General features: G+C 44.2%; 1 protein-coding gene across 6 annotated transcripts in view; it reads left to right on the top strand.

Moving 5' to 3' along the window:
- The first annotated feature begins 4,107 nt into the window (after positions 1–4,107).
- The window catches only part of KCNAB1 (potassium voltage-gated channel subfamily A member regulatory beta subunit 1), a 242,853-nt gene continuing 224,896 nt past the window's right edge, over positions 4,108–22,064 (top strand). The window contains exons 1-2 of one of the 6 annotated variants that reach the window (XM_039486858.1): positions 4,108–4,461; positions 6,934–7,005. In XM_039486858.1, coding sequence (XP_039342792.1) covers positions 4,434–4,461; positions 6,934–7,005 — 100 coding nt within the window. In that variant the 5' untranslated portion in view covers positions 4,108–4,433. Of the gene's footprint in view, positions 4,854–6,767; positions 6,873–6,930; positions 7,006–22,064 lie in introns of those variants that run through there. The other 5 variants (XM_039486857.1, XM_039486862.1, XM_039486864.1 and 2 more) reach the window with 5 other exon arrangements.

The following is a 22,064-nucleotide window of genomic DNA, read 5'->3' as shown; positions in this document are numbered from 1 at the left end:
AGAAAAGAGTTTCTAAATAGCAATTATACCTCCAGATATAGGATATGTGACTTTGGAATCTGTGCAACTTGTGAAGGTAGCTTGAAATAAAACCTGTTCCCAATACACAAAGCCAATAAACAGAACTATTAGCCTAATCTGTCTGCTTGTCTGTCTAGCTTTTTATACCGTGCCCATTACCTTAGTATTTGAGCAACTTACTCTAAAATATTCCTTTTGTCATCTATCTATTATTGTACTTTGTGATTATAACTATGTGTTTATGTGCTAAAATCTGTCCTCTGATCAACATGCCTACCCTTCACCACAGGAAAACATGTTTAGGCTTCCTCCTTCCTTTCCTTTAAGGTTACGTGTTGTCCTTTTGTCAGATAATCTCAGTGAACTGTGGAAGATGTGAGGAATTAAAATCACCTCTATGCCCATTAGACTATGCTGTGGTGTCACTTGCAGTGCTGTGGTATTTGCTGTTTTCTGTAAACACCGACACACAATTCTACTCAGAGAGCTTGCAAAGCCATCTAGCCAACACACTGAAGACCAATTCCTCCCCCCAGTCACAAATATTGTAAAAACATAGATTTTGGTCCTTCCCTTTTTCTTAGGACTATAGGTACCAGCCAGGCAGCCTCTTCCTGACAATACATAGGCTATGTCTCTGGGAAAGACAAATACATTTTATACATAAAATATTTTATTCACACTTTCCCGTAATAAAAAAGAAATAATTTTAAACAGTTATTATTTATGAGCACTGAAAATATAGTCAATCAGTGCAACCAGATCATAAGCATTAGACGCTTTGCTACCTTACTGAAAATGTGACCTCATCATACACCTTAGACAAAGATTTTGCTACTTTATTTCAGTGAAAGTGACAAGGAACATAATATAGGGAAGAGTTAAGGTCAACTTATGTTCTCAGTTCTGGACTCCCATTAACTTCTAGTGACCTCAAGGTATTAGTAATGGATACAAGGTTGTTCCCTCAATGCATTAGTGATAAATTAAATACAAACATGGTGATACCAACTGATATGAAATTTCTCATATTTAGAGATAGTATCACCAATGATTTAATAATGCCTGTGATATACAGTATCATGTCACCTGACGAACCCAGGCTACTTGCATATCATAGCACTGTGACCAAGATACCTCAATGGAAATAAATAAGCCATAACAAGTCAGCATCATATCCTGTGCATTAAGGTTTTGTTGATTTTGTTTATGCAATGCTGATAGACTGATAAGCCATGTCAAATGTCTGTGTCACAGACTCTTGTGCAGCTTTTGACACCTCCATACCCACTACTAGAATGGACTATGGATAGTCAGTGTGGCTATCACAGTTTATTCTGTGGATATTTTTTATCATGGCCTCCCTCAAGTGACTTCAGTATCTTTAATCATTGGCTGAATCACTTTCCCCCACAATGTGACATCATATTCAGTATTGGTTTGGTTGCGCTGTTTGAGAAGACAGGCAGAGCTGCGTGAACCCTGATGGGATTTGGTTACAAGCTGAACTCTGCTGTTTGATTTGCAAAAGTGGGAAGTGAAGAAAACCCTGCAGGTTTGCTTGAAGATTAGAGTTGTTTGAACTCTAACTTCCACAAGGAACATCCCATAGAAGTGGCTAGCTATGAGCTTGTTGGGGCGGGGGGGTGAAGACACGCAGCTGTTATTGGGGAAGGGAGGTTAGCTGGACTTCACATGAGGGACACCTGTGTGACAAAAAATGTCCCATCTTCACAAACTTTTGTTTAATGGACAAGATAGTTGTGTGTGAGGATTGCTTCTGTGCATCAAAAATACAAAAAAGCAAAAACCCCTTCAAGAACAGTAAACAATTTTTGCCACCACTTGTATTTATTGGGGGAGAGATTATCAGGGAGTATGGGGAATTATCTGTCTTAGATTCAACTTGCAATCAGGGGGACAAGGCTACAATTTCACCTGCATAATGCATGCACAGTAAGCACAGATATATGTTGCATGTGTATTTTTGTGTGTGTGCAGTAAATATAGGTGCAATATATGTGCATACCTTTGAAAATTTCACCATAATGTGTTGAAATCTACCCATTTTACTGCATTAAAAAAGGGAAAGCTAAAAAGAAATAAAGTTTGTTTTCATGTAGAAAATTAAGCCTGGCAGTAACCAAAACTGCTGCTTCGGGTTTACATTTAGCAGAGCCTGTTGCATAATATCTGTTTCAACTCTATGTACTGTATATTGTGAAGAAGCTTAATGGCACTTCTGACACACTATATAGTTTCCAGGTGCAGAGTTCTGTTTCAGTACACCCAGAAATCCAACACTTGTCCTCGAGTCTCAGTGGAACCTTGGCAACTGACAGCAGACTTCAGTGTGGTAATCTGTTGCTGTGGGTATTCTCAGGGCACATACACCAGAATGGTTCAGTGACTTTCCAAGTTTATACTGAAGTTCAATACTTCAATACAAGACTTGTTATATTAGGCAGTCACAGAGTAGTTCTAACTCCACAGACATCCACTAAATGTTCTCATGACATTTATCTCCTGAGTTCTTAAAAAGGACCTTGCAAAGAGGAGACTATGTATTTCAGCAAAGATAATTCAGGAAGGATATCTTGAAATGTAGTAGGTAAGTTAGGGCATTGTTTGGCCCAGTCAAAAATTGGAACATTCACTTTGGTTGGCATTTAGCTTTTAGTGATTCTGCCAGTTGGTACACTGCACACAGATCCAGTAAAATAATCATGCTAATACATTATTCCTTATTAACAGTTATTACTGTCTCTATAGAGAATTTTAAGTAAACTTTTTCCAGTTTTGAAGATCCTCATAACAGTGACTGTCAACGATTCAAAAAGTTTCTAGACTCCAAAGAGAAGCATTTACACATTTAAAAACAACAAAAACTATTTAGACTGATTAATGTGATAGGAATTACTGATTTTAAAATAGCATCACAAAACAACCAGGAAATCTTCAGGGTTCTAAGACCATAATTAGATTATTAAAAATAATAGTGTTGAGATCCATGTGGTACAACCACTTTTTCTTAGACTGCTATTGACTTTTAATGAGAGTTGGTCATCTAATTGCTCTTTGTGTCTTTGACAATCTCCCCCATAATTGTCAGAGAGTTTCTAATGATCACTGGATATAGCCATCCTTCAGTGTTTTCTACTGAAGCATCAGCAAGGAAAAGAAATATGCTAATTAAACCCCTCAAGGATTCTTCTTTGACAGGTATTTGAGGTGGGCAGTATTTGACCCAGAGGCTTTTTGACTAGAAACTGCATGGAGGAGATACAAATACATTCTCAGGCTATTCAACAGACAACTGATTTCCACTGCAGTGTCTTAATTACATGAGATTAATTTGCTGCAGCTGAAGATTCTTATGTACCTACAAAGTTGACCAACTTCATAATACCCCACAAAATTATGAAAGCCAAGAACAAATAATTTTTCAGGGTACAATCTTCAGGATTTATTGCACATATTGTAACACACAAGTTCTGCATCTTTGTTTGGTGAAGAAATAAGGCTCTTTTCACAGTCTTTCACTGTTAATTACACTGGTCTTTCCATCAGATGTAATAAATCTAATTGGAGCAACAAGATAGCAACAGTGCAGCAAATAGTAAATGGTTGTAATTATCAGCAGATTGGTTCTAATGATCTTCCTTTGCTGTTCAGATTCCATGGACCATCAGTGGGTTAATTTGCTGACAGTATTATTTACTATATACTGCGGTGCACAGAAAGCTATCTACATGAGATATGTCATGACAGTAACCAAAGTGTGAACTTTTCTTTTCCATTCTTGATCCATTGGTCGGTAACTGGATCATGAATACAGGTATTTTTTTAGAAAACACTTTCATGTCAGACTTAATCTGTGGAGAGGGACAAATTTCATTTTTAATTATGATCAGTGGTCTTTGGGATTACATACTGTGATGTGGTGTAAACACCATACTGGCACTGAAAGGGTTAAGGGGCATTGCAACCTCAATTAGTGCACCTGATTGCACATGGAGGCTGGGCTAGGACCAATTTAGCATCAGACACAGCTGGAGAGGAGCTGGGTGGCTCTATGAAGGAAGGGGTTCAGGATACATGCCCTGCTGGGAGATTATAGCTTAGAATCCTTTGCTATAAAGCTCTGGTATAGGGTCAGCTAAGATATACAGCCCCCTACTAAAGGGGTGCTCTAGTGGTGAGTCCTGATAAAAGCAGGCTCTGGACTTTTGGGAAGAGAGCCCTGGCAGGTAGTCAGCAGAGGAATAAAGCAGAGGGAACTTGAAAAACAAAAGTTCCTGCCTGAGATAGGCAGAAAGTAAAAATTTGCATCAACTACAGGTGGGATTTATTGGAGGGTGGGGGGTAAGTCCTCTGAGCCCAGCCCTCAAAGAAGAGTGACTCTTGAGTCTATGGAGCCTGAGGAGAAGAAGAATACAGGTACACAGTGGGGCCAGCAAGGGGCTGTGGGAGAGGGGGAAGGAGAGTCTGACTAGACAGACTTTGCCTGCTTGCTACAGGGCCCCTACAGTGGAACCTAGAAGAGAGGGTGGGCTTGGGTTCCCCTGCCAGCTACCAGGGAATGTGGTGTGAAGCCCTGATATAAGGTGATAAGAACTTTTGAGAGTCTGGAGGTGAGAAGGTGTAAGGACCACAGAGCCCAGAGGCAGAAGATCTGATGTAAGGACACTGGACTCCTGTTTGCTGAACTTTGTAAGCCTGGAAGGGGAGAAACTTAAAAGCAATCTGGCTAGAGGGCTGAGTCATGAAATGAGACCAGTTGCCACAGGGCTGAAAGAAGAGATCTCTCCCTGTGAGGGGAGATGCCTTTGGTGAGTCCACTCTTCTACTCATGCTCCTTTTTAATCTACAGGGGGTCTCCTAATGGTATCAGTGGGAGCCTTGTGCAAAACTCAGTTTGTAGAATATTGTCTCTAGGGGGCTGACTTTTTTGAGTGACATGATTTTGGCTGTGGCTGGAGCCACGCTCATGAGGTGAGAAACTCCAGCTCTCTAATGAATTTGAGCTTTGCATAGGCTGTCTGGCCACCTGCCTCCTGGGGCAGAATAAGCACCCAGTGCTGCTATGAGCAGATCAGCTGCTGCCGCTGCCTCCTCATAGAATATCAGGGTTGGAAGGGACCTCAGGAGGTCATCTAGTCCAACCCCCTGCTCAAAGCAGGACCAATTCCCAACTAAATCATCCCAGCCAGTTGCCTCCTCATAGCAATCCAAAGCTAAAGAGCCCAGCTGCTCAGGACTGCTCTAATCCTTCCTCCCTTTCCCTTCCTGGGAGCAATGGTGATGGACCTGCTCCTCTTTCCTCCCTCCCTGCAGCACCTGCCTCTGAAGGGGGCAGGGGCTGTTAAGAGACTCTGCTGTAGCTTGGAAGGGGCACAGGGGACCCTGCTGCAGCCTTCCAGGCCTGGGAGGGTGGGTGTGTCTGAAGAACAGAAGTGAGGATTGGGGAGAGGCTGAATTGATAGGGGATGGGGATCAGAATAAATTGCTATGCAGGGAATGGGCAGCTGTGGGGAAGAGAGCTCAGTCAGTGGGGCCAAATCACCTTACTCACAACACTGTTGGAGAGTAGACAATGCTAATACCCACCCACCTGCTAGGGATGGGCAGGGGGAGGTAAAACATCAAGAAAGACCCACCCCTCCCATATAGTCTCTTTTTAAAAAGCCTGACTTTTTGGTCCAATTCATGACTTTTGATCTCTTGAGGTTGGCAGGACTGTCTTACATGGTAACTGAGGCATGTAACAGGACACTGGCTCTTAGGGCCCATGCATATATCCCATGGTGCTTGTTATGGCCCTTGAGCCTTTTAAGACTGGGAGATATAATTGCAGGTCACATGCGTGCTCCTGGTTGTGTGTCCTATAAGATGAATGTAAATTTTCCTGCCTCTTCAGCAGGAGAAACCCTTGGTCAGGGAAAGTCCTAGCAGGGTGCTCTTGCACCTGCCTGTCAGGCAGCAGCCCGGAGAGACACCTACAGGGAGCAGGAGCTACAATGGGGTTACCTGGGATAGAGCACCCTCAAGACTTGACTGGTGTTGAACCATGGGAGGTCAATGCAGAGTGCTAGTGGGTCTCCATAGGTGCAGGAAGTAGGAGTGTGTGTGTGTGTGCTCCAGAACCCCCAGGCTTTGTGCCTAGTGTGGCCCCCATGGTCCCGGAGGCTCCGGTGCTGGTCCTAGCTGCTGGCCCCAGGTCCTCCCACTCCCTCCCAGAGCTTGAATGCTGTGAATCAGCTGTTTGCGGTGCTTCAGAAGTGCTGGGAGGGAACGGGAGGAGTTGGTAAGTGCGGAGCTGCTGGCACACAAGAGGGGTGGGGGATGATGGCAGCTTGGTGCTGGTGGATGCTTTGCACTCACTAAGTTTTCCCCATGGTGCCTATGCCAGACCCTGGATGTTGCTGGACCAGGGAATGCCGGATTAGAGAGGTTCAACCTGTAGTAGAACTAGCAACAGCAATAGTAGTAGCTGAGAGATTTCCTTCCCCTATCTCCCCCCGCAAGATTTGCACTTAGAAAACAGGCCAATCAAATGGACTCACTAAACAAATGCAAAACTGGTTAAAAAGGGGTTCAAGCTTCTGAGGGGGTTTTCTTCTGTGGAGAAGCTCATTTTGTATCTATTTGTAAACTTCTTATGGCCCAGTGTGCTAAATTCCTCAAGACTGGTCACTTAGGGTACAGCTACTCTACCCAGGGATTGATTTATCATGTGTAGTGTAGATCGCTCTCCAATTGACTGCTGAAGTCCAGCAGTGTGAGAGGCAGAAGCAAAGTCAATGGGTGAGCTGCAGCTGTCAATCCAGTGCCATGAGGATGCGAAGTAAGTAAGTTTAATTCAATCTAAGATCGATTTTTTTTTTCTTTCCCCCCACCCCACCCCAGTAGACCAGGCCTTTGTGTTTTCTGGCTATAAAACAGCATCTCAAGATGAGGAGATTAAATCTCATAAAACCAGAGGTAAACGAATAAAGCAGAGGGCATTTTGGGGTAGGGGGGAGGCACACCTTGTGTATGGGCAAAAGGGAAAGAATGAGATTCTACAAAGTAATGGTAGTGTGAACGCCTAGTGACTTTGGGCTACTGGATAGACGAGGGAATTCACCCTGTGGCAGACAGTCTTAGCAACTGAATAGGTCCCAGGCCCCTAGAACACAATTGAACTATGAGCATATTTAGATACAGTGAAACCCTGCTATAATGCTTTGTTGCTTTATTTTGCACTGTTTAAGAAAAGCCTTGGACGGGTGGGGGAGGAGGGGACAGAATCATTGCTTGAAGCATGATTTCACCTTGGCTTGCTATGGGATTGTCCTATCAGCCCACAGGGAGATTTTTTTGAAGACACAAATTGCAGTGTTGCTGCTTTTTGGCTAATCACTCAGCTCTGTATTCAGGGCCTTGCTGGGTTGTTTCTGTTGCCAGGAGACACTGATTACGTAAGTCAGCTGTTTCATAGCACAATTCTGTTATCCTACAAAATGTCTAGATTTCCTGCATCCACCTTTCTGTCCCTGAAAAAGGTGGGAACAAACACCAGCCATTTTCCCTACTTACGGCTTTCAAGCCTGCCTCTTCAGCCAGTTCTGAGCCCCAGGAGCTCTTTCTCCTTGCTTGCTTCTTTGCAGGGCTACTTGAATCTCCACTGCTTCCTACTTACTTTCTGCCTCAGACACACAGCTGCAGCCAATGAGTCCCCTGGCCCCTCCACTTGCAGTCAGTCCCAGGAAACCCCCTCAACCACCTGGCTTAACTCTGCTCAGGCTTTGCCATGTGCCCAAGTGCTTGGGTGGTAGCAGTCTTGTTTTTAGCTATAACTAAATAAAAGGTCTATGGCTCCTTCATTCAGGCTAAACATGGGGGTTAGCACACCCATCAGGTCCCACCAGTTCTGAGATTAATGGCTGCCATTAATACAGTCCCACATAACAGGAAGTTAGGTGCCTAGCTCCCATTGACTTCCCTTTGAAAATTTCCCTGAGTTTTTTAGGGCTAGATTCACAAGGGGAACATATGCCTGGTCTACAGTAGGAATTTACTTACGTCTTTCAGGGATGTGAAAAATCCACACCCTGAAAGAGGCAGCTATACTGACCTAACCCTCACTGTAGACCAGCACTAGGTTGATGGAAGAGTTCTTCTGTTGACCTAGCTACCACCCCTCAGGAAAGTGGAGTACTTATGTAGATGGGGAAAACCCTCCATTGGTGTAGGTAGTGTCTACTCTGAAGCAGCTACAGCTGTGCTGCTGCAGCATTTTAGTGTAGCCAAGCCTTTAGGTGCCTAAACTTCCTCTTCCCTGCTGGAAAACTTTTGCTATTAGTCATGCCTAAAGCTACCAAAATCCAGACTATACAGAGTTGCTTGGTGCTTAACTTGCACCTAAGTGGGATTCACAAACTAGACCCTCAGCCCAGCAGCACCTGCTCCGGTACAAGTGCTCAGAGCACGCTGAACTTGCACATATGTGGGGGGTAGGTAGGAGGGGACTCTGCTATAATAGGGCATCCTGGGATGGTGTCAGGCTCTCCTGTTGAAGCTATTTTACTTCCTGAAATACTTCAATGTACATTGGGTCAGTGAGAGGGACTCTAATGCCTGGTGATTAGGGCACTTGTGTGGGAGGTGAGAGCCCTGGGTTCAACTCCCTGTTTTGAATGGGGCAGAGGAAGGGTTTGGACCCACATCTTCCACATCCTGGCTGGGTGTAACTACTGTGAATGGGACCTAAGGGAGTGGTACTACCTCCACCTTGCCCTTTTGTGGGGAAGGACTGACTTGGCTTATGAGCCTAACACTCCAGGAGAGGGTTGGTGGATGTGAATCCTGAGCAGCAAAGGGCACCTCCCTCTGGCCTGCAGTTGGGATTCTGACTCCCTTTGAGGGCCTTGGGTGTTATCTAAGCTACCCTGTCAGAAATGCCTAAGTGGGGAGCTGGCTTATGGGAATCCATTTTTTCAGGTGCCTACCTCTCCCTATACATTGTATATGGAGCCTGTCTTGGGGCTGTGAATTCCACTGGCCAGCAGGGCACTTAAAGGTTAGGGATTGCAACTCCTAAAACCTGTTGTGCAATCAAGCCCTTGGTTACTATCATTTATAACTTATTCAGGCCCCTATTGTCTCCTTAATGGATGACATGCCCAGCCCACCATTCCAACCACTATTGTCGTTGCATCTCTCCTCAGTAAACTAGAGAGAACTAGTTTTATCTTTATAAAACACTTTGAGATCTGGTGTTGATAGATGCTGTCTAAATGCCAAATATTATGGAACTTGATCATATCCTTGGGCATTAATATGTAAGTGACTTATTGATGTGAATAACATGGCTTGTAATAAATGTGAATGAGCCGATTAATCTCCTATCAGGTACCTTCTGTACACTGAGGAAAATATATACTATGTGAGATGAAATACTGAACCACTGAGTCCCACAGGGAAATCTTTTCCAATAAAATCTCTTCCATAATGAATGTCTGTCTGTGTAGAGAGACTGTGGTATTAAATTCTCCAAAGAGCAGAAGGTAATAAAATCTATAGGAGAATCTCCTGAACTGACTGCAAGAATCACTTTTCTTCTGACTAGAAGACCTAGAATGGAATAACTCCAATCTCGCTGGAGGGAAAAAGAGGATTTAATTGAAGGTCAGGGGTCAAATATTTAAAAATTAAAGTGTTGCATGGGTACAGTCAGAACATAGAGAATTTCACTGTCTTCTCAGCTTTGAACACAAGGTTGCTTTCTCCAGATCGAGGTTTATTGCAGGGGGTCTGGTTTAATTCAAACTTGAGCCAAACTGGCATAACAAAAAGCACAAGTGGTACACAGTAGTGCTGCTCTTTCCTTCACATTCCTTGCCTAGGTTTTGGTTAGCACCTCTTATTTCTTTGCCTCATTCACACAAGGCAGCTCCCAGCTGCTACCCCTTCCATGAGTTGCTCCTGAATGTTGGCTGGCTGGGAGTTAACACCTAAAGCTCTTAAAAATCCCACTGGAAAGGGAAACAGGAACAAATGCAGAAGACTAGTTACACTCTCACAGTTGCACTTGCTAAATATACACCTCGTGTAAAGCAGTAACTGCATGTGCATAATGAGCAGTAGCATGTTCAAACCCCCTCTCCCTCCCCAACCGCTCACTTTTGCATATTTCATAGGCACAATGCGGTAATGTGGCAACCTTAGGGGCTGACTCAGTCTGTAATATGTAAAATCACATGGAAGGTGATAAAATATTTCCATGACTGTGAAGCCACAGAAAACAGAACAGACATCGCCTTTTGGGGAGGGTCTTGGCCCCTTTCCCCACAGCCACCAGGAGCCTACAAGTTCCCAGTGGACAGCTGAGTGGAGGATAACAGTTCTGGAGCAGGAGCTGAAACAACGGGCACCATTAAAGTTCATGGGCACATAGAGAGCCTACCTTCCAACTGCAGCCTTCCTCAGTGCAGTAGAGTCCCCTCTAGAACTCATGAAGTGGCAAGGTTAACTGAGCTGTAACTACCATGGCATCCATTTGTTTGAAAAATGCTACTGCTTTGCTGTGTTAAGATCTGCCATTCTAGTCTTTGGGGGTGTGTGTGGGAGGGAACAATGGTCCCACCTCTTTCCATAGAGGGACATTGCCTACATCATCCATCACTAAGAAGCTTTGCGTTTGACTTGCTCAGTGAATCTAACCATGTGTGCCAATATTACAATGATTCTTTAGTCTAATGTGCTAGGCTGTCCTGCTTCCATTCATATTCTCAGAGGAAGATGTTTCTGGTGTAACTTAAAAAATCCTATAGCTAGGCAAATAGATGTATGTATGACTGCAGCACACTTTCTATGATGTATTGAGCAGTCTTAAGTATCTAACGTACATACACTTGAAGCTAAAAGCCTAATACCATTCAGATCTCTGTGCTAAAGGCCAAAATTGACAAATGTGTTTTAGGCACCCAAATCCATAAGAGTAGTTATGTAACAAGTTGGCAGAGTTCTCAGGAATAGGGTGTTTATTATCCTGTGATCAGAGGGGCTTATTTGAAAACTTTGGTTTTATCGCATCTGAATAAAATGAAACTTTTAGCTTATACATGTGAGCTCACTGGATGGCAGACATAGCACAGAAATGGAATGGCTGAGGTGAGACTTACACACTCAGAGAGAGAATGTTTTAAACATAAACCAGAGATTAAACATTTAAAACATAAAACAAAGCTGTGTCCTACCATCTAGTTATTTGCAATGTCACACAATGAAAATGCACTTTGCTTTACCTGGGAGATTCAGTCTCAGAAAAATCTGCATTTTTCTGTAGCTGTGATTTATTTCCCCTGCCCTTTCACTGAAAATGACTCTGCTTGAGGTCAGTATGATTTACCAGGGGTTCTGTTTACAATGTGTCGTCACTAGTCTTTGGCAGTTAAATGAGGGCATTTACTTATGGTCCGTGAGCATAACTGAAGTGAAAATACTGTAGCTGGGAGCCAGAGGAGACCTACTGGTGGCCAGAAGTAGTTCCTGTGTTAGCAAAACTGTAGTCTTCAGCCACAGTACATTTGTGTGGAGCCCCAGATTAACACTAATGACCGAGAGTCTGCAGTTTCATATGTGTAGTACAGTGTCTCAGACTTGAGTTATCCCACTTGGAAATGACTCCCTCATTTATTCCCAAAAATCTAATGAACCCAGTGGTCAGAGAGGGGTATGGTGAGCTGACTTTGAATTCAGTTCAAGGGAGGTCTCTAATGTGCACTAACTTTTGTCTTCTAGGCAAATGTTCTAACATCCCTCTTCTGACAAACCCTGATTTACTCTATCTAAGATGAGTGTCCTAAACAAACATGGATTTCTCAAGCAACGCTAGTTGAATTCTAGCAAAGAAGAATGCCTTCAGTAACTTTTCTTGCTCTGATAGTTGGGAGAAGGGTAGAGCCAGATGTCATCTAACTGGGTGTGCACGCTTTGCAGTGAGACTGATACAAGAGTCACTTTTGTCAAGGGAATGGGCCACTTTGTTACACCAATAGAATAATACCAACAGGATCTTATACGAGGGACAAGGCAAAACACCACATTTATTGCAAATACAACAAAATACTTTTGTCAGTTGTTATAATCATTCACTCGCACAAGCATTCGCACAGGTTCTGAAAAGATTATAGTTACCAGCCTAAGAGTTGCTCATGCCAAGTCACTGGCCAGGTGGCGTGGACATGAGGGTGGAGCTGAGTCATGTCAGATGCGCATCCGATGCTCCTGGAGGGTAGTCAAAGAACCAGACTCAAAAAGCTCAATCCTCTGGTTCTGTTCTTACAGGTCCTTGGTTCAGTGTACGTCTATGGAAGTTACTTCATCAGGCTGAATTTGTGATTAGGGTAACCATTAATCAGCTTGATCAGCAGCTGGCACATCCATGACACTTAGGCATTATCTTTGGGTCTTCTCTCTCTCCTTGATGCGCTTGGGTGGGTTACGGCATGCCCTCCAGGGGTCAGCCGGTTGCCTCCGCCCTGCATTATCTTCAGCCCATTGATACTGGAGTTGCAGTTCTTAGGTTTTGGCTGGTACCAGTTTCTGATCAATTATTTACCTGTCACAGACACGCACTCCCATGTACTCAGCATTCTTCCATGATTTTCCAGATTTAACAGGTTTGATTTAATTCTTTCCCCCTCTTTCCATTACTAAAAGATTTATATAGGCATAATCAAGCTCCCAAGGGATAAGAGGATCAGTGGGTGTTGCTTAAGAAAACATTGTTTTCCCAAAGTCCTTATCATTCCTTGGTACAGACTTTCTGTCCTGTAATAGCATTCTTATCAGTTACTTCACATATTCAATCCCTGTACAGGCCTTAGATAATTGGTATTTTGGCCTTGGGCTTGTTATAGAGATTCATTCAACAGAATTCAGCAGAAGGCAGACAGAAGTTCACTTAAAGCAAAGATTCATTTACCAGAATACAAAAATCTCTTTAATAATATTTATTCTTTTTTTACCATTATATTGGGGGGCATGGTCCAACAACTGTGACACTATTAGAGCTGATAGCCTCCATCCCTACAGATCATGCTATGATGAAAACAAACCATTTGTTGAACCCTAATAACAAAGTTCTACATTATTCCTTCTGGGGGAAATCCTGGCCCCATTGAAGTCAATGGGAATCTTGCTATCCACTTCCATAAGGCCAGGCTTTCACCCTCTAAATTATGTTTTAATTGTCACATGGCTTCAATGTCATGCCCTTTCTCACGTACGTGTGTGGGATTTGTGTGTGCGCACACACACACACACACACACACACACACACACACACACACACACACACACACACACACACACACACACACACACACACACACACACACACACACACACACACCCAAAGGACAAAAGAGAGCAAAGTAATCTCATGATACAGGACTTCAAAATCTGTAGCCTGTTTTGGCAAAAAGGCTTTGGGCCAGATCCTTTGCTGAAGTGATTTGGTATCGATCCATTGTTATCTGGTAGGGAACTGGGTCAGCTTGCACCAACTGAGGATCTGGCTCTCTGTTTATACAAGTTTACTAATCAGTTACTTGTAGACTCCTGTCCAATTCAAACACCTTAAATGAAAACCATGGCCCAGCTCATCCTCTTCATCCCATCTTCCTTCCAACCATGGAGGGCCCTCCACTAGGGGACCAAGCTGAGCAGGATTTTGAGGGCAGAGGGTAGAAGGGAACTGAGTAGGGCCTATTCTTTCTTTGCAGTACAGGCCTCTGCTCTGCCTCTGTTGACGCTACTTGAATCCCCTCTTTGGCTGCTATGGAGCTGCTCTAAGGGACTCTGCTAGCATGGCTTGTGCTGGAGCTGTGTTGTCAGGGGAAGTATGGGCCAGTGAAGCCACATAAAGGAGCAGCTATTGATGCAGAAAGGCTCCTGCCTTTGCAGTAGGGTTGCTAACCCTCCAAGATTGGCCTGGAGTCTCTAGGAATTAAAGATTGTCCTTTGACACAAGCTCCAGGAATACAACCCACCAAAATTGGCAACCCTGCTCAGCAGCTTTCTCACTGGATCCTGAAGCAAATTGTTTTTAAAAATTCTCAAGATCAAGGCAAATACACCACTTCGCCTTGCCCCTAATTCTTTTGTGACCATTTTCTGGGACAGAGCACTGTCACTTGTGTTGCTATTACCAAAAAATAACACTACTTCCCCCAAAGAAAAACAGGGCTAGAGTCTGATTTCAATTGCACAGGTTTGCCAAGTCTGTGGTTAATCCGGGTTTACAGCTGTGCAGCTGGAATTGGAGCTTGGCCATTTAAATACCTCAATATAGTCATGGCAGGGAAGAATGCAGCTCAGTATTTTCTAGTTGAATGGCATCATTATGAGCCTCATTTGGAATTGTCTTTAATTTATGGTAGAAATATATTTGAGTCTTCTTGCCAGCAGAGGGCCAGATAACCCAGAAGAAATGATTATTCCATTTATTGTATTATGTATACTACAGATATTTTCAGTATCTTTTTAAAATTCTTGGATACATTTGGGTTTTTCCAATTCATTCATATCAGTTATCTGAGGAGAGCAGTTTTTCACTTTCCAGTATGTGTTGCATTTACTTCTGACAGTAGGTCCTGTGAGGCTATGGTGTACTTGAAATCATAGAAGATTAGGGTTGGAAGGGACCTCAGGAGGTCATCTAGTCCAACCCCCTCCTCAAAGCAGGACCAATCCCCAACTAAATCATCCCAGCCAGGGCTTTGTCAAGCCTGACCTTAAAAACCTCTAAGGAAAGAGATTCCACCACCTCCCTAGATAAGTCATTCCAGTGCTTCACCACCCGCCTAGTGAAAAAGTTTTTCCTAATATCCAACCTAAACCTCCCCCACTGCAATTTGAGACCATTGCTACTTGTTCTGTCATTTGCCACTACTGAGAACAGCCAAGCTCCATCCTCTTTGGAACCCCCCTTGAGGTAGTTGAAGGTCGCTATCAAATCCCCCCCTTGCTCTTCTGCAGACTAAATAAGCCAAGTTCCCTCAGCCTCTCCTCAAAGTCATGCCCCAGACCCTAATCATTTCCATTGCCCTCTGCTGGACTCAGTCCAATTTGCCTGCATCCTTTCTGTAGTGGGGGGCCCAAAACTGGACGCAGTACTCCAGATGTGGCCTCACCAGTGCTGAATAGAGGGGAATAATCACTTCCCTTGATCTGCTGGCAATGCTCCTACTAATGCAGCCCAATATGTCATTAGCCTTACTGGCAACAAGGACACATTGTTGACTCATGTGCAGCTTCTTGTCCACTGTAATCCCCAGGTTCTTTTCTGCAGAACTACTGCTTGGCCAGTTGGTCCCCAGCCTGTAGCAGTGCATGGGATTCTTCCGTCCTAAGTGCAGGACTTCAAGCATTGTATGTTCACTTAATGGGAACTATGCAATAAGAAAAGGGCTCTCCAAAATTTTCAAAAGATTGTGTGGTGGAGCGGCATGGGAGCTAATATGAACAACTCATGTCCACGGGGACGCATCTTATATTTCAGCTCTGATCTCAAACCTTTCATATAAATATGTTAGAAAAAGCCACAACACAGATGGGATATTTACTGCTTTGGAAAAAACCACTCCAGAAAATGAATCATTCACTCCAGTAAAATAAGACAGTTAAGTTAACTTTGTCTTGTCTCCTGGAGTTCATCCACCGATTAATGCGAACTCTGTACACAAGATCCAGGGATAAATTAGTTGACGTTAAATAAGCAATATTCATCCATTGATATTGGGCAGAGAAACTACCCCAAAAAGGAGCAATAAATGTCACTAATATACTAAGTAGCCTTAAAGAGCCTATTAATGTATTTTTTTTCTCTGTCACCTCCTACAGCCAACCTCTTAAAAGTAAAACTAACTGTGTTGGAGAATGCTGGCTGGGGGGACTCTGGTTCCTGGCATCCTTTGCTCTGATGTATTGCTAGACCAGGGGTGGGCAAACTTTTTGGCCCGAGGGCCACATCGAGGTTGCAAAATGGTATGGAGGGCCAGGTAGGGAAGGCTGTGCCTCCCCAAACAGCCTGGTTCCCACCCCCTATCTGCCCCTTCCCACTCCATGACTGCCTCCCTCAGAGCCTCCAACCCCCCACCCCCGCTCCTTGTCCCCTGACCACCTCTTCCCAGGACTGCCCCCTATCCAACTCCTGTCCCCTGACTGCCCCGACCCCATTTACACCCCTGCACAGGCCCCCTGGGACTTCCACGCCTATCCAACCCCCCTGTTCCCCATCCCCTGACTGCCCCCCCACAGAATCTCCTCCCCATCTAACTGCCCCCTGCCCCTAACCGCCCTTGGGATCCCACCCCCATCCAACCGCCCTCTGTCCCCTGACTGCCTCACAGGACTCCTTGCTCCTCATCCAATCCTACTGCTCCCTACCCACTTACCATGCCACTCAGAGCAGCGGGGCTGGCTTTTTGGAAAGCCTGGGAGGTGGGAGGGCGCAAGCCACGCAGCCCGGCAGGAGCAGCGGGCCAGAGCGCTCCTTGTGCGGCAGCATGGCTGCAGGGGAGGGGCCGGGGGCAAGCCTCCCCAGTGGGGAGCTCAGGGGCTGGGCAGGTCAGTCCCAGGGGCTGGATGTGGCTCAGGGGGTGTAGTTTGCCCACCTCTGTGCTAGACTGTATCTCCTCTAAGCAATGGTGCTCCGGGTTAAATGTTATCTGAATAAGTCTTCTCTGGTGGAAGGAGTGGATTTATGGAAGAATGTCCATGAGGCTAGGAATGAGTAAGACATTATGGGCCTGATCCTGCACCACTGAAGTCATGGGAGTTTTGCCAGTGACTTCAGAGTCCTGGATCTGGCCCTACACATTTTTCTTTTTATGTGGAAGGAATATTCAGAACATTTGTATGATATTCAGAATTGGAACTAAATGGCAAACAGTGGCTCAAATCCTTCACCCACTGGCTGATTTACATTGCACTGATAGTGCAAAGCAGCCATAAAGCTGGCCGATCCAGCTCCCTGAAGAGTTCCCTGACTTGAGGTATCAAGTGGTGGTGTAGAACTGGTATAGGAAATGTGGCCAGGGAGAAGTGACTAGCCACAATGTTCCTCTGCCCCAGCAATCTCTGACTCCTGGACCAGCCCTGGGGGCTATAGGCAGCAAGTTAGATCATCTGCATTTGCCAACTTCTGGGCTTGCACTGACAACAGCCTGGCCAGACCAAAGGATCTGGCCATGTCAGTTTTATAATTGTAACTGTGCTGCAGAATCAGCGCTCAGAACATGTGCTCTCGCATGGCTCCTACATGGGAGTGAGGTAAGTGGCTTTAGTTTGTGTTTCTCCATAGAAGTCCAGTTGACAGACTGCTGAACAGATGCACTGATCAGCAGATCCTGCGGACACTTGGTCATGCCCAACACCATTATTTCTTTTCCAGCTGTCCTGGCTCCATACAGAATTTGCAGGCCATGGAGATTATAGGCACTTTCTGCTGCCATAGCCTTCTCTGAAGCAGACTTTCTTTTTGGGGGCTTCTCTCTGCAATTTACCAGCATAAATGATGGGTGAATTTTGAGCCCCATTCTAGGGAGGGAGGGAAAACTTTTACCTAATGGCTTTGACCTCAATTATAAGAGAAACTCTTGATCTGTTTTCTCACAGATTGCTGTGACTTCAGATTATTTGTGCTAATGGTCACTTTGCTGTGCAGAGCATACAGTTCTGTGCAGCTACTGCAAAGCTCAATAACTGGAAAGGATTGACATAATTAAAAAAAAAGGTACTTTAAACTCTCAGCTATGCCAACTTCAGTTGGATACAGATAATCCCTTTGGCTGCAATCCACAAAAACTCTAATGTATCTCCTTTTGTAGCGCATTAAATCTGTAAAGGTGAAAATATGGATCTTTAGAGTCTGATCTTATAGGATCTTTGTTTTCTAACACCTCTAAGATAAGGCCAGATTCTGATACAAAATAACCGCAGCAGTTTCTCCAGGAAGATGAACAGAAGTGTATAATCCAATCTAGATTTATTTCCCACCTGCCGTGCTGATCTGTCTTCTATATGCATCACTTTCCAAGGAGATGGCAGGACCGTTTCTAGAATAAGACCAGCCTCCCAAAATCCTCTTGACAATTAGATTTTCTCTGATAGCAAATTTGCTGGTGTGCTCTATACACTAAAACAATCTTTCCTAATCTAAACCTAAGCAGAACCGCAGGGTGGGGGGAACAGTATGTACGTTGCAGAGGAAAGCTGCTGCTACTGTGTTTATTTTGGAAGGATAGATTTTTAGATATATTTTTTTTTCTATAAATGTCAGCGGGGCCACTAGAACATGTAGGGGCTGTGCCTGCTTCCTCCTCCATTGTTGTGGGTTACTGTCAGACTTTGCTCTGCAGTCCAGAAATCTCTTAAACTCAGAGTTGATGAAGTGTCTACATGAGAATGTGAAATGCATTGAATCTGCTTGCTCGTCTGTGCTGCTGAATGGAACTCTGACTTGAAAACCCAAATCTAACACATGCCAACATTCTCTACTCTGATTCTACAGTCCCTATGCAAGCAAAACTACTATCTCTCTCCAAGGAGAAGCTCTGCCTGTGTAAGGACTCTGGGATCAAAGCCTTTGTTTACAGAGGGAAGCTGATTTTGAAAAGCACAAACTCAACTGATAACATATTTATTATTTTCTAAGTTCCTGATCAGCTCAGCCTTATACAAACTTTGCCTAGTGTCCCTCCTACTCCTAACCTTTTAAAAAGATGACCAACAAAGAAAAACTGTGTATGACTCATAATTCTGCTAACTTTGCTAGCCAGTTACCAAGGCAGTGAAAGCTGATTCAGAGGGGTAATGACTTTTTAATTCAGTTTTAACACGTATTTGACTCAAATATTGGAATAAATGGTAGAAAAGCTGTTTTTCTAAAGATGCAACACCTTGCCTTCCAGCTAAAAGCTGAGAGCTCTCAAGTCCCATATCTGCAAACATCTACAGTGCCACTTAAAATGCAATGGTAACATACATAGGCATCACTGCATGAGCTTTCATGGGGATAACAATAGCTTTGAAGACCTGGTGGCACTGGCTTCAGTGCAGGCTAGCCACCCCAGTAGAAGTCTAGTGGGGAACCCGGGTACATTCTCAGGTTGCTAGTTCATGCTGGGGTCTGTGCTGCCATGTCTTCAATGCTACTTTTACCCATGCTAGCTAGATTAAAACTAGTGCTGGTGTGCTTGTTACCTGTGCTTCAAGCATGCCTTAAATCCTGTAGACAATCGTGCCTGTAGACATAACAGCTGGGTTGTCCAAGAAAGACTAAAACAGGGAATATCATGCCTGACATTTCTAAGCGCTTGTCTACACATGGACTAATTATTCTGGAATAACATCCTGTGTAAATACTCTTATTTAAGTACAGCTACTAGAGTAATTTTCCACATGTAGACAAGCCCTGACGTAAGGAGAAGTAGAAGTAATAGACTTTTTCTTATACGTCCTAAAGAAGCAAAAACAGGCATAAGTTCCTGGCCTCCGATTAATACAATTCAGTGATAATTAATGAGCATCGTTTCCTTACAAACTGACAGCTCAGCTGAGACTTTTATTGAATATTCAGAGTTAGTCTCAAGCAGCCACTCGCTGTCTAGTCTGACATTTCTCTTAGATGCTAATTTTATTATAGCTGCTGTAAAACTTTCTTCTGACAAATCCAATCTTTGAAACCTTGTTTAAAACCAACCCTAGCTAAAATAGAAATAAAATCTGTTTGACTTCCCAAACTGTAGAGTGCAAAAAACTAAAGTCAAGTGTGCTGGGTTTTGATGGACTTTTGCTCTCCAATAACTAAAAACTGGTTTGATTTGTTAAATCAACTGTAGTCTGACCCCACATACAGGGGCGGCTCTATGTATTTTGCCGCCCCAAGCACGGCAGGCAGGCGGCTTTCGGCGGCGCACTTGTGGGCGGTCCACTGGTAATGTGGATTCGGCGGAGCACCTGTGGGAGGTTCGGCGTGCCCGCCACCGAATTGCCGCCAAAGCCGCAGGCCTCCCGCAGGCATGCTGCTGAAGGCTGCCTGACTGCTGCCCTCACAGCGACCGGCAGGCCGCCCCCCGCAGCTTGCCACCGCAGGCACACGCTTGGTGTCTGGAGCCGCCCGTGGGTTAAGCTCTTTTATCTAGTCAGTAAATCCTTGCTTTGTGTTTTAGGCTTGGTATCTTAGTGCCAGCTCCTGTTGCTGTGTGGTAAAATCTTCTGAACTTCCAAAACAGGATTCACTCTGATAGGAGTGTCTCACTCACAAGGGAAGTGAAGCTTAACCAATTTATTCAGAGCTACCTACAAATTAACTAAACTATTGTGTTGCAAACATGTGGGTTTGAAACTTGATAATCAAGGTTACTACTGAGGGCCAGAGAATTCTGAACACCATTTTACCATATACGTCTTTCAGGAGCAGCTGAGCCTTTTAGATACTGAGGATAAATGTACTGATCCATAGCATTCTACACTGCCCGCAGTGCCTTCTGCAGCAAGGCTTGTCTTAGGCCTGCATTCTCATTCCCTGCTTTTCTTACTCTAAAAGGAGAATCCCTCCTCCCTCGTGCATCCCCCGACTCCTCCCATCAGTGTTTATTATAATACTTTTCCCTGCTGCAGCTGCTTCCATCTAAACACTGCAACGCGCTTAGCAAACCATAAATTAAGCCTCCCAGTAATTGTGTGGCAAGTAGGCCTTAGCCATCCCATTTTTTCAGAGTGGGAAGCTGGGCATAAAGAAGTTAAATCTGTTGGCATATTGTGCGACCTTAGGCAACTCGCATGTCGGTAACAGAGCTGGGAATAGAATCTGGATTTCCTAATCGCTAGTCCTGAGTGTGAACCCCAGGTCACACCGTCCTGACATCACATTACTGGTGCCGATCCAGGCCACTTGCCCCTTTTGCTTCTTGCCTTGAAGGAAGGAGCAGGAAAGACCCTGCAAACAGGGAGAGGTAGGGTCCATAACTTAGGACACTCCTCATGTAAGAGTCTTGATGTGGCTGTCTCCCCAAAGCCTCAGATCTTCTCTTCTTGCTGCAGCACCCTTAGGGTCCACTTATGCCTTTGGGGAAACTAGCCAGCAGCAGGTGAATAGGAGAGCAGTATTAGCTTCGTGCAAGTGTGCGGGGGGGGAGCCCACTGTTTGTTCTAGCATAAATTATATTGAAAGTTTGGCCACCATTGCTGTGTTGTCTGATAATAAACCAAAGTGTGTGTTTGAATACAGTGGCAGAGTCCTGGTATCAATATTTAAATATAACGTTGCTTCCAGAAAAGCAATCCAGCTGTCTGCTCACTTTTCAGAGGTAGGTCAGTTACCTTCTCTGGCTAATAAGATACTGTCACTTGGACAATTATATGTGCTATAATGTTACCTAGCTAAACTGACAAGTTAAGGGAACATCTACTTTGACAAGTCTATTATAAAACGAACAATGCCCTGTTTAGAGGGGAACTAATTGCAAGCATGTGCTTTTGATTTATTTCATTTAGTTTTGGTGTGATGGTTACCTTTTTAAGGTCTGTACTGCATTCAGGAACAAGTAGTGTTTGTTTAATGTAATGGAAAACCTGAAACCAAATGCCAGCTTGCTTTTGAATACATACTCAAGAATTTGTTCGAGCTGTGAGTAGCCGGCTTTCAAATGAAGGAATCTAAAAAGAAGTTTGTAAGGTTTAAAACGGGACATCTGTAATTTGAGCATACTTATACTTTAGTTTAGAAATGTGGGGTCTGATCCAAAGCCCATGGAAGTCAGTTGAAAGTCTCTCATTGATGTCAGTGGGCTCTTGCTCTGGCCTTAATCCTTATGGGGAAGTGGTAGAGGAGTTAATGACACATCCTGTAAAAGTCTATAATAGGGATAGTATCAGAGGGGTAGCCGTGTTAGCCTGGATCTGTAAAAAGCAACAGAGAGTCCTGTGGCACCTTATAAACTAACAGATTTATTGGAGCATGAGCTTTTGTGGGTGAATACTCACTT

The sequence above is a fragment of the Mauremys reevesii genome, linkage group 9 (assembly GCF_016161935.1).
Source record: "Mauremys reevesii isolate NIE-2019 linkage group 9, ASM1616193v1, whole genome shotgun sequence".
Classification (NCBI taxonomy): Eukaryota; Metazoa; Chordata; order Testudines; family Geoemydidae; genus Mauremys; species Mauremys reevesii.
The sequence above is the reverse complement of the archived record's forward strand: the minus strand, read 5'-3'. Positions and strand labels throughout refer to the sequence as shown.